This window comes from Narcine bancroftii, chromosome 1 (assembly GCF_036971445.1).
Source record: "Narcine bancroftii isolate sNarBan1 chromosome 1, sNarBan1.hap1, whole genome shotgun sequence".
NCBI lineage: Eukaryota > Metazoa > Chordata > Chondrichthyes > Torpediniformes > Narcinidae > Narcine > Narcine bancroftii.
In genome coordinates, this window is record NC_091469.1 from 107,633,007 (window position 1) to 107,647,538 (window position 14,532).

Below are 14,532 nucleotides of genomic sequence, written 5' to 3' on the forward strand. Positions count from 1 at the left end.
TGTTGATCACTTTAAATTCAATATTTGTGGGAGTGTATTTTAGCTTGAACTTATTGCGTAAATAAGGACTTAAGACCATAAAATATCAGAGCAGAAATAGACTATACGATCTGTCATGTCTGCCATGCCATTCCATCAATGAGCTGATCCATTTCCCACACCCCCACACCCCTGCCTTCTCCCTATAACCTTTGATACCCTGACTATTCAGATACCAATCAATCTCTGCCTTAAATACACCCAATGACCTGGCCTCCACAGCTGCCCATGGCAGCAAATTCCAGAGGTTCACCACTCCTTGGCTAGAGAAATTCCTCTGCATCTCTGATTTTCAATACTGAGGTTGTGCCCTCTTGTCCTAGACTCACCTACCATGGGAAACCACTTTGCTACATCTACTCTGTCCAGGCTTTTCAACATTCAAAATGTTTCTATGAGGTCCCTCCTCATTCTCCTGAACTCCCTGGAGTACTGTCCAACAGTTAGCAAACATTCCTCATTCCTTCATTCTAGGAATCTTTCTTGTGAATCTTCTCTGAACCCTCTCCAATACCAGCACATCCTTTCTTAAATAAGGAGCCCAAAACTGTACCCCAAACTCTAAGCAAGGCTGATTTGGCCATGGACTCAGCTCCACCTACCTGCAAGTTCCCCATAACTCTGGTTATCCCCATCTCTCACAAGGTCTCCTTTCCACTAGCTCTGCTCTCTTCCCCTTTCCCACTGACTCCTTTCCCCAGCTCTGCATTCACAGAGCCAACCCCAACCCTTCCCCAATCAATTTTCACTTTTCCTCTCTTTTGGTCTTCTCTCCATATTCAATTAGCACCTTTTGTCTGCTGATCTGTACTCCTCCCCTGCCTTTTTCCTTTAATTCAGGTTCTGTCTGCTTTTTACTCACACCTTGAAGAAAGGCCTGGCCAAAAACATTGATAATATATCTTTATGGATGCTGTGAGACCTGCTGAGTTTCTACAGTATTTCTGTGTTTTTTAACCTTGTTCTAATCTCACTCACCACTGGAAGGAATCTTCCTGCTTCTATTTTATCTGATCATTTCATAACTTTAAATATTTTTAGAAGGTCCTCCCTTATCCTTCTAAACTCTATTATAGTCCCAGATGACTCAAACTCTCTATCTAAGCAAATAGCCTCAGCTCTGGAATCAACCTGGTGATTCTGCATCACCTCCAAAGCCAACCTACACTTTCTCAAGTAAGGAGACCAGAACTGCACCCAGTACTCCTGGTCAGGCCTCACCAGTGCCCTGTATGGTTGCAGCAGAGCCTCCTTGGTCTTAAATTCAACCCCACTGGCAACAAAGGCAAATGTCCCTTTTGCCTTCTTGGTTACCTATTGCTCCTGCAAAGCAACCTTTTGCGATTCATGCACAAGAACTCCCAGGTCTCTCTGCACGATAGCATCCTGCAACCTTTCTCTATTTAATGGGCTGACCTACCCGTTTTCTTTCCAAAATGGATGACTTCACATTTTCAAGCACCGCAGTCCACCTGCCAGAACCTTGCTGAGTTTAATCTAGCTTCATCTTCATCTCAGGTTATGGGGCAAAGGTTCTAGAACATAGAACAGTACAGCACAGTACAGGCCCTTCAGCCTTCCATGTTGTGCTGAGCCATAAATTCCTTCTTAAAAAAGGTACTAAAACCTCATTAACCCATAACCCTCTATTTTTCTTTCATCCATGTGTCTGTCTAAGAGTCTCTTAAATGCCCTCAGTGTTTCAGCCTCCACCACTGTAGTGCGCGTCAAAAGAACCAAAGACTTCTTGATCCAAACCAAGGCTTTTATTAACTAAAAGACTGGAGCATATCACAAGTAGGTCAACCAGTCCAGAATGACCTGGTCTGGCTAGGAGTAATCCTTTAAGACCTGCCAGTAGGTGTGGCTCCACTCTCAGCCAATCACAGTCATCCTACACTACCATCTGTACATATACACATTGGTGATAGAATCTGTACTATCACATTCACCCTTTCTTTGAGAACCAACCCCAGGGTGGATGGAGGTTAGGGGTTGTATGGGTCAGGGGGCCTGACCATCCAGCGTGATCGCTGTGGCGCCGGAATTGGGGTCACCAGAGTCATGTCGTCGGCAGGCCCATAGGGTGCAGCCACTGCTTTGCTCAATTCAAAGACTGGAGCATATCACAAGTAGGTCGACCAGTCCAGAATGACCTGGTCTGGCTAGGAGCAATCCTTTAAGTCCTGCCAGTAGGTGTGGCTACACTCTCAGCCAATCATAGTCAACCTACACTACCATCTGTACATATGTACATCTATACATTGGTGATAGAATCTGTACTATCACAACCACCATCCCTGGAAAGGCATTCCAGGAACCCACAACTCTCTGTGTAAAAAAACTTACCCCTGATGTCTCCCCTAACCTTCCCTCCCTTTACTTTGTACATGTGCCCTCTGGGAAACAGGTGCTGGCTGTCCACCCTATCTATGCTTTTCATAATCTTGTAGACCTCTATTAAGTCTCCTCTCATCCTTTTATGCTCCAAAGACAAAAGTCTCAGCTCTGCTAACCTTGCCTCATAAGACTTATTTTCCAATCCAGGCAACATCCTGGTAAATTTCCTCTGCACCCTCTCCATAGCTTCCACATCCTTCCTAATAAAGTGACCAAAACTGAACACAATACACTGTAATCTTACCAGAGATTTGTAGAGTTGTAAGATGACATCTTTACTCCTGTATTCAATCCCTCTATTAATGAAGCCCAGCATCCCATATGCCTTCTTAACTATCCTATCAACCTTGTGGCAACCTTGAGGAATGTATGAATTTTAACCCCAAAGTCCCTCAATTCATTCTTACTTTTAAGTAACTGAACATTAACCCTGTACTCAACCTTCTGGTTAGTCCTTTCAAAATGCATCACGCCACACTTATCCGGGTTGAAATCCATCTGCCACTTCACTGCCCAACTCTGCATCTTGTCTATATCTTTTTGCAACCTTTGACAACCTTCAGCAGCATTCCACAACTACTCCAACCTTCATGTCATCCACAAACTTACTGACCTATCCTTCCACCTCTTCATCCAGGTCATATATAAAAATCACAAAGAGCAGGGGTCCTAGAGAATGGAACCTTGCAGAACTCCACTAGTCACCGACCTCTAGGCAGAATACTTTCCTTCCTCTTCTACTCTCTGCTTTCTTCCTACAAGTTAATCTTCTATCCACACAGCCAAGGCTCCACTGATCCCGAGCCTCATGACTTTCTGGATGAATCTCTTGTGGTTGACCTTGTCAACTGTCTTGCTAAAATCCATGATCCACATCTACCACCCTAGCCTCATCAATTTATTTTGTTACCTCCTCAAAAAACTCAGACTCGGCTTCACAAAGCCATGCTGACTATCCTTGAGTAAACTGTATTTCTCCAAATGCTCATAAATCCTATCCCCTTAAGAATCCTCTCCATCAGTTTACACGTCACTGACACAAGACTCACTGGTCCATAATTCCCAGGATTCTCCTTATTACCTTTTTTTAAACAAGAGGACTTAATTTGCCATTCTCCCATCCTCCAGCACCTCCCCTGCAGCCAAAGAGGATTCAAAGATCATAGCTACTGTCCCAGCTATCACTTCCCACAGCAGCCTGGGGAATAAGCGTCTGGCCCTGGGGACTTATCAATCTTGGATTATTTTTTAAAAATGATCCAACACTTAATCTTCCTTCATCTCCACATTTTCCAGCAGACAGGCCTGTTCAATTTTGACCTCACCGTGATCAAGGTCCATTTCTCTTGTGAATACTGAAGCAAAGTATACAGTTAGGTCCTCCCCAACTTCCTCTGCCTCCAGGCACATATTACCTCCATTATCCTTTAGCGGCCCCACCTTCATTCTCATCATCTGTTCTTCATATATGCATAGAATGCCTTGGGATTCTCCTTAATTCTGCATACCAAGGCCCCTCCAAGGTCTCCTAAGTCTTTTATATGCTCCTTTCGGGCTACCATATACTTCTCATGAGCCCTTCCTGTTTCGTACTTCCAACATCAGATGTATGTTTCCTTCTTGTTCACTAGAATAGTTGTCTAGTCTGTCTCGTTAGCCACAGTTCCCTCTTCTTACCATCTTTTTCTCATCCGTTTGGGACAAACCTATCTTAAGTCTCGCACAATTGGTCCCTAAACTTTCTCCACATTACTTCTGTGCTTAAATCCTTAAACATCTGTTTCCAATTTATTCTCGCTAGTTCCTGCCTCATCCCTTCATAAATAGGCCTTCCCCAGTTCAGCACTTTCTCCATTTGAATGTTTTTATCCTTTTCCATAGCTACATTGAAGCTAAAGGAGTAGCGGTAACTCTCATCAAAATGCTCCCCCACCGCGAGGTCTTCCACCTTTCCACAGAACGAGATCCAATATGGCCTCTCCTCTCATCAGCTGGTCCACACACAGTACTGTGCCACCAGGAATCCTTCTGGTATACACCTGAAAAATTCAGCCCCACCTATCCCTCTTTCAGACAGGAAGTGCCAGTCAATATTAAAGATGTTGAAATCACCCATAACTACAACCCTGTACTTCCCGCACCATTCCAAAATCTGCCTGCTTATCTGCTCCTCGGTGTCCCAAGGGCTATTTTTGGGCTGACAGATACTCCCACATTGACTCAGTAGTCACTCCCTCTACAGCGTCCTCCCTTCAATAGCCGTGATGCTATCCCTGAGAAGTAATGCCACTCATCCACCTTTTCTACCTCCCATCCTATTCTTTTTAAAATATCTAAACCCCAGTACCTGCATCAGCCAGTCTAACCCTTCCTCCAGCCAAGTTTCAGTAATGGCCACAACGTTGTAGTTCCATGTACTGATCCATGCTCTCAATTCATCCCCTTTATTCCTAATTCGCCGAGCATTGAAATGGACACATTTCAACCCCTCTAACTGGCTACATTTATGTTTCGTCCCCTGTCAATCCTTCCTCTCCAACTCAAAGCACTTAACATCATGCTTTTGTCCTTCTATCCTAATCTCTTCACTCACATTCTGATTCTCACCCCCCCCCCCCCGCCCAAACTAGTTTAAACCCTCCCCAATAGCTCTAGAAAACCTGCCTGCCAGGATGATGGTCCCCCTCCAGTTCAGGTGAAATCTGTCTTGCTGGTACAGGTCAGATCATCCCCAGAAGAGATTCCAATGATCCAGAAATCTGAACTCCTGCCCCTGCACCTATTCTTCAGCCACTTATTTATCTGGCATAACTTCTTATTCCCACCCTCTTGGGTGCACGGTACAGGCTGCAATCCTGAGATTACCACTTTTAAAAAAATTATTTAATATAAAGCCACTTTACAAACATATCACAATATTTCAAACTTAATCCAAATACATGAGGTATTTTATATATAAAAAAAGAAAAACAAAAAAAGAAAGAAAAATCTCCTCTAAATCCCCAACCCCCTACAAACTGGGAAAAAAAGGAGAAAAAGAAAAAAGGGACAAGAAAACCACAACAGGAATGTTTCACTTTCCAATATTTTAAAACTTTTATAATTATTCATAGAGACCGATAGGAGAAAGGGAAAGTTGGAGAATCATTTAAATTTTAATACCAACAGTTTGTAAAATATGAGCTCCATATTTCACAAAAGGAATGATATTTATCTCTAAATATGTAAGTAATTTTCTTGTGGAATACAACTCTGAACCTCTGCATGCCACCTGTCCATTCCCAAATCAGCATCCGACTTCCAAGTTATAGTAATACATTTTCTACCTATTGCCATGGCAACTTGAGGAAGTTTTACTTCACACATATTCAATTTTAATTTGGGTTTAATTCCTCTAACATCTCCCAGTAAAAGTAACATTGGATCCTGTGGGAATGTCACTCCAGTTATTCGTTCTTATAAATTACCCAAATCAAGGTTTAATTGTGGATCACCGCCAAGTCGAATGCAAAAAAAGTACCCACTTCTTGTCCACATCTAAAACATAAATCTGAACGAATATAATTCATATTAAGTAATTTTGTGGTGTTAAATAGAACTGATGAATAAAATTATATTGAATTAACCAATATCTCACATTTATTATACTTCTCATATTCTCTCTACATTATCTGAATCCATCTACGTTCATCTATTTGTTTATTTAAATCTACCTCCCATTTATGTCTTGATTTATGAACTCCTTCTTTTCAAGTCTTCTTTTGTAATAATTTATACATCTCAGAAATAAATTTATTTACATCCTTATTAGTTAATAATGATTCTATTTCTGTCTCTGCTATAATACTAAACCTTGGCCAAAAATTTCACAAAAAAATCTCAACTTGATAATAACAAAATTTTGCATTTTCCAAAATCTTACATTTTTACTTCATTCTACTAAAAGTAATAAATTTCCTGGCTTCAAAACAATCTTTAATTTTCTTAATGCCACAATTTTGCCAATTAAAAAAAAAATATTTTCTATTTATTTTCTATTTTAAAATAAGGGTGTTCTTCCAGATATTACACCTCTTCCTCAGATTACCACCCTTGGGGTCCTGCTTTTTAACTTCTTTCCTAACTCCCCATATTCTCTCTTAAGGGCCTCATCCTCATTCCCATCTACGTCATTAGTCCCCATGTGGACCACAACATCTGGCTGATCACCCTCTGCCTCCCCCTCCAGAATACTATGAACATGATCAGAGACATCCCTGACTCTGGCACCTGGGAGGCAACATACCCTCCAGGAGCTTCGATCTCATTCACAGAACTCCTATCCACTTGTCTAACCAATGAGTCCCCAATCATCATCTCCTTTTTTCCTCCCTTCCTTTCTGAGCTGGTGGGGGGTGGGGGGGGGTCAGCATCTCTGCCAGAGATGTGACCACCTCAACCTGTCCCTGGTAGGTCGTCCCCACCAACAGTATCTTATCTAAAACAGTATATCTATTGTAGTTGGGAACAGCCTCAGGGGTACTCTGCACTTACTGCCTCTTCCCCTTCCCTCTCCTGACAGTCACCCAGTTACCTGTCTCCTGCCTTTTAGGGCTGACTGTCTCCATGAAATTTCTATCTATCATTACAACTGCCTCCTTTAAGATCCGTAGTTCATACAGTTCCAGCTCTAGTTCCCTAACTCGGTTTGTCAGGAGCTGCAGGCCCCTTTTACAGGTGTAGTTATCAGGGACAATTGTACTGTCCCAGATTTCCCACATCCCACAATCAGGGTTGAATGATCTTTTTTTCTCTCCAAAGATTCAGCCTGATCTGTGTGACATTTTCTGTTTTTATTTCAGATTTCTGGTAAGTGCAAACATTTGGCTTGTGTTTTTAACTTAGCAGATAATAATTAACTGCATGGCTTCACTGGTTTAGTGTCATTGTTTATAACCTGTAACCATAACTAGTATTCCTGATAATGCCCCCTCTGCATGCCACACCAATGGGGATAGAACAACAGAGTGAAGGATTGCCCAAGAATGACCTCAGCACAAGCTGCCCACTAATTGTGGCAGGAAACCAAACCTGAAATAACATCAAGTGGCTCCGATATCTGAAGATAAAAAGTTAGTAGCTGCCAACAATTGTGTCTGTCACAGCAACTGTGTGGAGAGAGATGGGGTGGCAGTGTTTGTCTCACCCTCCTCCCCCACCCAACACTGCTCATTAACTTAAGGAGAAATTCAATTGTGACAAGAGCTGACTGACTAAACTTCGCAGTGGCTCATGAAATGGCCTGGGTGGTGACCTCAGCAGCACCAGATGCATCCATGATAATGGCACTCAGTGAGAGGGGATAACAACATCCAGTATTTATATAGCATCCCTGGTTTAGCAAAACATTCCATGACTCATCACACAAGTATTACAGTGTGTAACAAAATAGGGACAAGTGGTTCCTTGTGAGAATAAAAGCAAATTTTGCAATCCATTCTTTCTTGAACTTGAAACTCCACAGCTTCATCCAGAGTGGGTACAGAACTCATAGGCAAATGCTCAGCAGGTAGGGCAGCATCTGTGGAGATGCAAAGGCTAATGGCTGATGTTCCCATCAAGTACGTCGCAGGCTGAATTGGACCTGCTGTCTGTCCAGGGATGACTATGGCAGATCCCTTGTTGCTCACTCCACTGGGAGTCGAGCACTAGAACTGTGACGTGCTGGGAGGAGCAACCCCTACAAATAAACAAGACCTATTCTCTTCCATCAGATGTCTTGGACATTTTCTTATGATAGTTTAATCTTTATAGTGATTTCAAAGTACTTCATGTTTTTAATATATTTTATTTCTTTGAAAACTGTATTTAAAAACTACTTGCATCAATCTTATTGATCTTTAAATCCCCTTGAAAGTCAGAGATATTTAAAGACAAAAAGGCTTGAAGAATTTGACAATTTGGTGTTGCAGTCCCTACAGGAATCTCTTGTTGATGTACTGAGTTGTAGGGAGCAGGGGCATCTATACAGAGGCCCCGGGCATCCAGCACCTGGCTCCTCCTTATGCAGACTGTCAATGAGATTGTCTCTGCCGTTCAAGACTGGTAGGGCGTCAACTCCAAACAGTCATCTGAATGCAGCAAACCTTCACTCTATCTTCAAATAGACTCGAGAAACATTACTAGGGTTTTAGGGACTGGGGCAACTCCACAATCCTCTCACAGAGCGCCCAGCCTCATGCGCACACCAAGACTGGGGGGAGGGGTGATACTTGTCTCAAGTGGAACTGAAGGTCGGATGTCTCAAATCTCCAACGAAATGGTAACTCTGCTTCCACTGAACCCATGGAGCAGTTCCAGACTTCATTTTCACATCAGGATTTAATGTTCCAGGGTCTTTTTCCTGACCGCCCAAAAACAAATTAAAAAGATTAAATTACTGCACGAATGCCTGTGGCTGTATTGATTAGCAACATCCTGTTTGTTCAGCACTAATGGTTCAAAACCAGGAACTGGGTGGATATCCTCAAGAGACGATCATTAAGAATTGCAATTTGGTTGTTTTCGTGCACTGGGTGGGGGGAGGGGGGGATTTGGGGTAATAGAAACAAAATGAATATGCAAGACCAGGCAAAGGAATTATCACTCATCAATGGAAAAGCTCACCCTCAAGGAGGTGGGGGAATAATTGGGATGGGGCGGGGGGGGGGGGGGTGGGGGTGGTCTGTGCTTTACAGCGATTGACAGCAAGACACTGCAGATCCTGGAAATCTGACATAAAACAGCAAGAGCTGGGAGCATCGGCCAGGAACAATTCAATTACTCAGCTTCACTTGCATGATGACAGCGTCCATGGAGATAAATTGTCAGTCAATATAACTGATCTCTACTTTTCCATGGTCAGACGGAAACTCTCAGACACCTCCTCAGAGCTACTCCTCAACCAGGATCCCACCATCCATCATAGGAAGCCATACCTTCGAAAGGACACCATCCCCATCTCCCAGTTCCATCACCCCTGCCCACCCATTCCTGGGATGGGGTCGCATCCATGACTAGGAATTGGGCCGCATCTGTTCCCAGGGTGAGGACTGCATTTGTTGCTGGGGCAGGGTCCTCATCCATTCCCAGGAGAGGGCTGCATCCACTCCTAGAGGGGGGAAACATACGTACCCAGGGCAGGGACACATCTGTATCCAGGACAAGGCTGTATTCCATTCCCAGGACAGGGACATATCTGTATCCAGTGCAGCGATACATCTGTACCCAGGACAGGGGACACATCTTTTCATAGAGCGGAAACACATCAGTTCCCTGTATGGGGTCTTGTCCATTCTCAGGACGAAGCCTACAGTTCCAGGACATCTGAAACGTTCTTTCTTAAATAAATGAGGATTCCCTCTTGCTGTCATTGATGGAGCCCATATATGTATCTCCTCCATTTCTCATATTCTTGCCCTCACCCCACCTCCCCCCAGGCAGAACGAGTCCCGCTGGTCCTTGCTTTCCACCCCACCAGCCTCTGCATCTGACATTATCTTCTAACACTTCCACCAATTCAGCGTGATCCCACCACCAGCCACCTCTTCCCCTATCCATCCCTATTAGCTTTTCACAGGGATAAGCCTCTCCAAGAATCCCTGGTTCTCCCCCCCCCACCCTTCCACCCCAGCTGTAACAACAGGAAGTGTAAATTGAGTCCCTACATCTCCCCCCACTCTCCTCCATCCAGGGCCATAAACACACCTTCCAGGTGAGGCAGAGATTTACCTGCACATTGTTCCACCCCGATCTCAAATTCACTTGTTCCATCTCCGACAATACTCTCCCCTTCCTGGATCTCTCCGTCTCCATCTTGGGAGACAAGCTTTCCACCAACGTGTTTTACAAGCCCACCAACTCCCATAACTACCTTTTTTTTGGAATATTTTATTTATGATTTTTCCTGAACCCTCAGCGAGTTCCAATAATTCACAGTACAACAATCGCGCTCATCAAATAAGTTTACATTCTTCTATTAAATCTGGTTTTATCCCCCCTTCCCCTCCAATGCAAAATAACAAAAAAAACCACATTAACCATTTAAATAAAGAAACTTAACTTAGGTAAAAAGGCAAAAACACTTATTTAACATAAAAAAAACAAGACGCCACTGAATGAGCACAAAATAAATTTAAAGAAAGGAAGTGAAAAAAAAAACACATTAACCATAGGGTTTGTCAGAGCTCAACGCTCATCCTCCAGGTCTCTTACATTTTTCTCAACTTAGCCTGATTGAAATAGACACTTCTCCACCCCACCCCCCACCCCCAGAGAGGAAGAACAAGGGCGGGAGCAGGCAGCAAAGCACAGGGGACCACACGATATACTTGTACCTATGTAACGCAGATAGGGTTGCCAGATTATGGAACTTTCTCCAGGGGAACACACCTCTGCATTTCCATATTCCGACTTCCAAGTAACTGCATTGGACTTCCTGGCCATGGGCAGAGATAAACGCAAATTGGATTTGAAATTTGGACAACTTCATTATAAGCCTTATGTCCATGATGTTTCCCAACAGGAATACACTGGGCCCTGTGGAAACTCTTTACCTATGATTTTCTCTAGGACTTGGCCTTGTTCTACCCAAAAAGGCCTCACCTTGGAGCATGACCAGTTTGAGTACACAAAGATTCCTGTCTCCATGGCGCACCTGAAACAATGATCCGAAATTTCTGGTTACCTTTATTCAGTTTCTGCGGTGTGATGTATAGCTGGTGAAGGAAGTTATACCGCACCAGTCTATACTGTGAGTTAATGATTGTGGTCATGCTATCCTGACACAGGTCCGACCAGCACCATTCATCACCTGGGTCCAACTCCCATCTCTGCTTTGTCCTTTGAAGCCCTGGTTTCAGGCCCTCCACTTGGAACAGAAAATACATAGCCAAAATAAACCTTTTTGTGTTCCCTCTTCAAATCAGAGTCTCCATGTCATGGTTGGACCTAATTTGTTCCTCAAGAAAGATCTTAACTGAGTGTCCTATTTGACAAATCATATTTAATTTTTAACTGTTCAAATGACATGAGCTGCCCCCGTTCATAACAATCCTCAATGCACCTGATTCCCCTTTGGCACCAGGTGTCCAGGATCTTGCTTTCAATAATGGTATTAAATTATTCTGAGTCAGGGGGGTATTTGGAGACAACCCCACCTTCTGGTCAATACATTGATTAATTTTATTCCACACATTAGTGTACGTTTTAGCAAGGGTTTGTCCTTGTCAAATAAGGATTTGGCATCCCATTTATAAATTCTCCTGCCCCTTTCTCATCTATGTGCGCAGACCAATTTGTGCACAGGATGGTGTACCTCCCCCATCAAAGAGAAAGGCAATCCACCTTGATTGGGCTGCCCAATAATATTTTTTGAAGTCTCGTAATCTCAATCCACCCAGACTATAGTCCCATGTTAATTTCTCCATGGAAATCCTGCCTACATTTTTGTTCCAAAATAATCTACTTCCCTGTATGTTGAGGTTTTGAAAGAATCTCTGGGACAATGCTATGGGCAAAGTCAGGAAAATGCTCTCACAACTACCTTGTCTACACTTCCTCACACCTGTCCCCTGAAAGGATTTGATTCCCTTCTCTCAATTTCTCCATCTCTGCTGCACCTGTTCCCTAGATAATCCCTTCCAGTCAGATCTTCTGAAATATCTACCTTCTTCTACAAACATGGCTTCCCCTCCACCATCAACTCAGCCCTCACCTGCATCTCCTCCATTTCCTGCTCATCCCCCTCTGCCCCTAGATACAACAAACACAGAATCCTACCAGCTTCCGCATCCAACATAATATCCTCTGGAATTTCCGGCAGCACTTACAACAGGATCCCACTACCAGAATCATCTTTCCTTCTCCTCCCCTCTCTGCTTTCCATAGGGACCGCTCCCTCTGATACTCCCTCGTCCACTCACCCTTCCCCACCAATCGCGCCCCCCCCCCTCCCACCCCCAGGACCTTGCTCTGTGACCACAGGAAGTGCCACAGCTGCACCCACACCTCCTCACTCGCCTATAGGCCTTTCAAGTGAAGCAACACTTCACTTGTGTATCCGCAGGACTAATTGACTGCATCTGGTGCTCCCTTTGTGGCCTTCCCTACATCGGAGAGATGGCACAGATTGGGAGATCACTTCACTGAGCACCTTCACTTCATCCACACCAGTGACAGTGACCTCCCAGTAGCCAGCTATTTCAGTTCTGTCACATTCCCACACTCACATGTCTGTCCATGGCCTTAGGTAATGTCCCACCAACACCACCCTCAAATTGAACAAGCAACATCTGATTTTCCATCTGGGCACACTCCAGCCAAATAGTATTAACACGGACTTTACTGGTTTTTGCTAACCTGCTCTCCTCTTCCCACCCCCCCACCTCCCCACTTCCAGCTTTCCATCCTCCTTCCCTCTCTATTCATCCAACTATACCTCCTCTCTCTGCTTGCTGCTGTTCCCTCCCTCCCTTCTCTAATTATTACCCCTGCCTTTAGACCATGCCTCCCCTACTCTTTTGTTCAGATGCCTGTCGACATTTTTCCATGCCTTGATAAATGGCTCAAGCCCGAAACATCAGTCATGTATGTTTACCCTTTGCTATATGAAGGACACTGTTTGACCTGCTGAGTTTCTCCAGCATTGTTTTTATTTTTTATTCAACCTACTCAACTTCATTCAGTGAACCCAGTGTGGCCTCCTCTACTTCAGTGACACCAAACCCAGACTGGAGCACTCTGTCATAGAGCTTAATCTGGGTTTCCAATCATTTCACTTCCCCAAATATTCCAACAATGGTATATCTGTCCTTGGTTTCATCCTGGTCAGGAAGAGGCCAATGTAAACCTAAGGACTGACACATGGTGTTCCTCCTGGACAGGCTAAAACCCAGAGGTAGGGACGAAGATATTTCTGATCTCAGGTGAACCCCCTCACCCCACCCTCTCCATCTACTCCTCTACTCACCCTCTCCCATTATCTTTACTCCTCCCTTTATCCACTGCTCAACCCTCCAACACCCCTCCTGTCCATCATCCCTCCAGTCCCTCATCCCTTCATCACCCCTCTTGACTCCCCACCCCCTCCATCCACCCCACCCCCTCCATCCACCCCACCCCCTCCATCCACCCCACCCCCTCCATCCACCCCACCCCCTCCATCCACCCCACCCCCTCCATCCACCCCACCCCCTCCATCCACCCCACCCCCTCCATCCACCCCACCTTTATTCTCCCTTTTTATTCTCCCCTTCTGGATCAAGGGTTCCCACCGGAGCAATGACTGACCGCTCTCTCACTGCAACACCCCGCTCCCCGTCCCGGTCCCCGCACCTATCGGCATCACCCACCTCACCCCCCCCCCCCACCCCCCACCGGGTCCCGGGCCTGAAACCCATTCCGTCTGTCTGGTCTCCCGGGAATGTCCAGGCACTTCCCACCGGTGCGGCGCTCCGGCTCCCTCACCGTAAACCAGCGACGACGTCCACTCGTCCCAGACGAAGGTGCCCCTGCCTCGAGCCTCGGCCATGACCGGCGCCGAGTCCGGATGGAGAGGGGGGTCTGAGACAGGACGAGTCGAGGACGGAGATCGGGTCCCGATCCGGGGACGGAGAGCGGGTCCCGGTCCGGGTCGGGGACGGAGAGCTGGTCCGGGTCCTGAACTGAGAGCGGGTCCGGGACGGGGACGGAGAGCGGGTCCCGGTCCGGGACGGGACGGAGAGCGGGTCCCGGTCCGGGACGGGGACGGAGAGCAGGTCCAGGTCCTGAACTGAGAGCGGGTCCGGGTCCTGAACTGAGAGCGGGTCCGAGTCCGGGACGAGGACGGAGAGCGGGTCCCGGTCCGGGACGGGGACGGCGAGCGGGTCCCGGTTCGGACCGGGGACGGAGAGCAGGTCCGGGTCCTGAACTGAGAGCGGGTCCTGGTCTGGGACGGGAGAGAATTGACGGCGCTGGTCCGAGCGGCGCTCTCAATTGTGGGGAGAGCTGAGCTCCGGTGTCCGGCCAGTGGTGAGGCGGTGGGTCAGCGTCTCCTCCCAGGTCGGGGGGGGGGTGGTGGATGCCGCGTTGCGCTCA

At 45.8% G+C, this 14,532-nt stretch overlaps 1 protein-coding gene across 1 annotated transcript in view; it reads right to left on the reverse strand.

Moving 5' to 3' along the window:
• The window catches only part of LOC138762259 (probable voltage-dependent N-type calcium channel subunit alpha-1B), a 927,445-nt gene extending 913,251 nt beyond the window's left edge, over positions 1 to 14,194 (reverse strand). Inside the window, exon 1 of the mRNA XM_069935943.1 lies at positions 13,924 to 14,194. Coding sequence (XP_069792044.1) covers positions 13,924 to 13,987 — 64 coding nt within the window. The 5' untranslated portion in view covers positions 13,988 to 14,194. The remainder of the gene's footprint in view (positions 1 to 13,923) is intronic.
• Between the last annotated feature and the right edge of the window lie 338 nt (positions 14,195 to 14,532).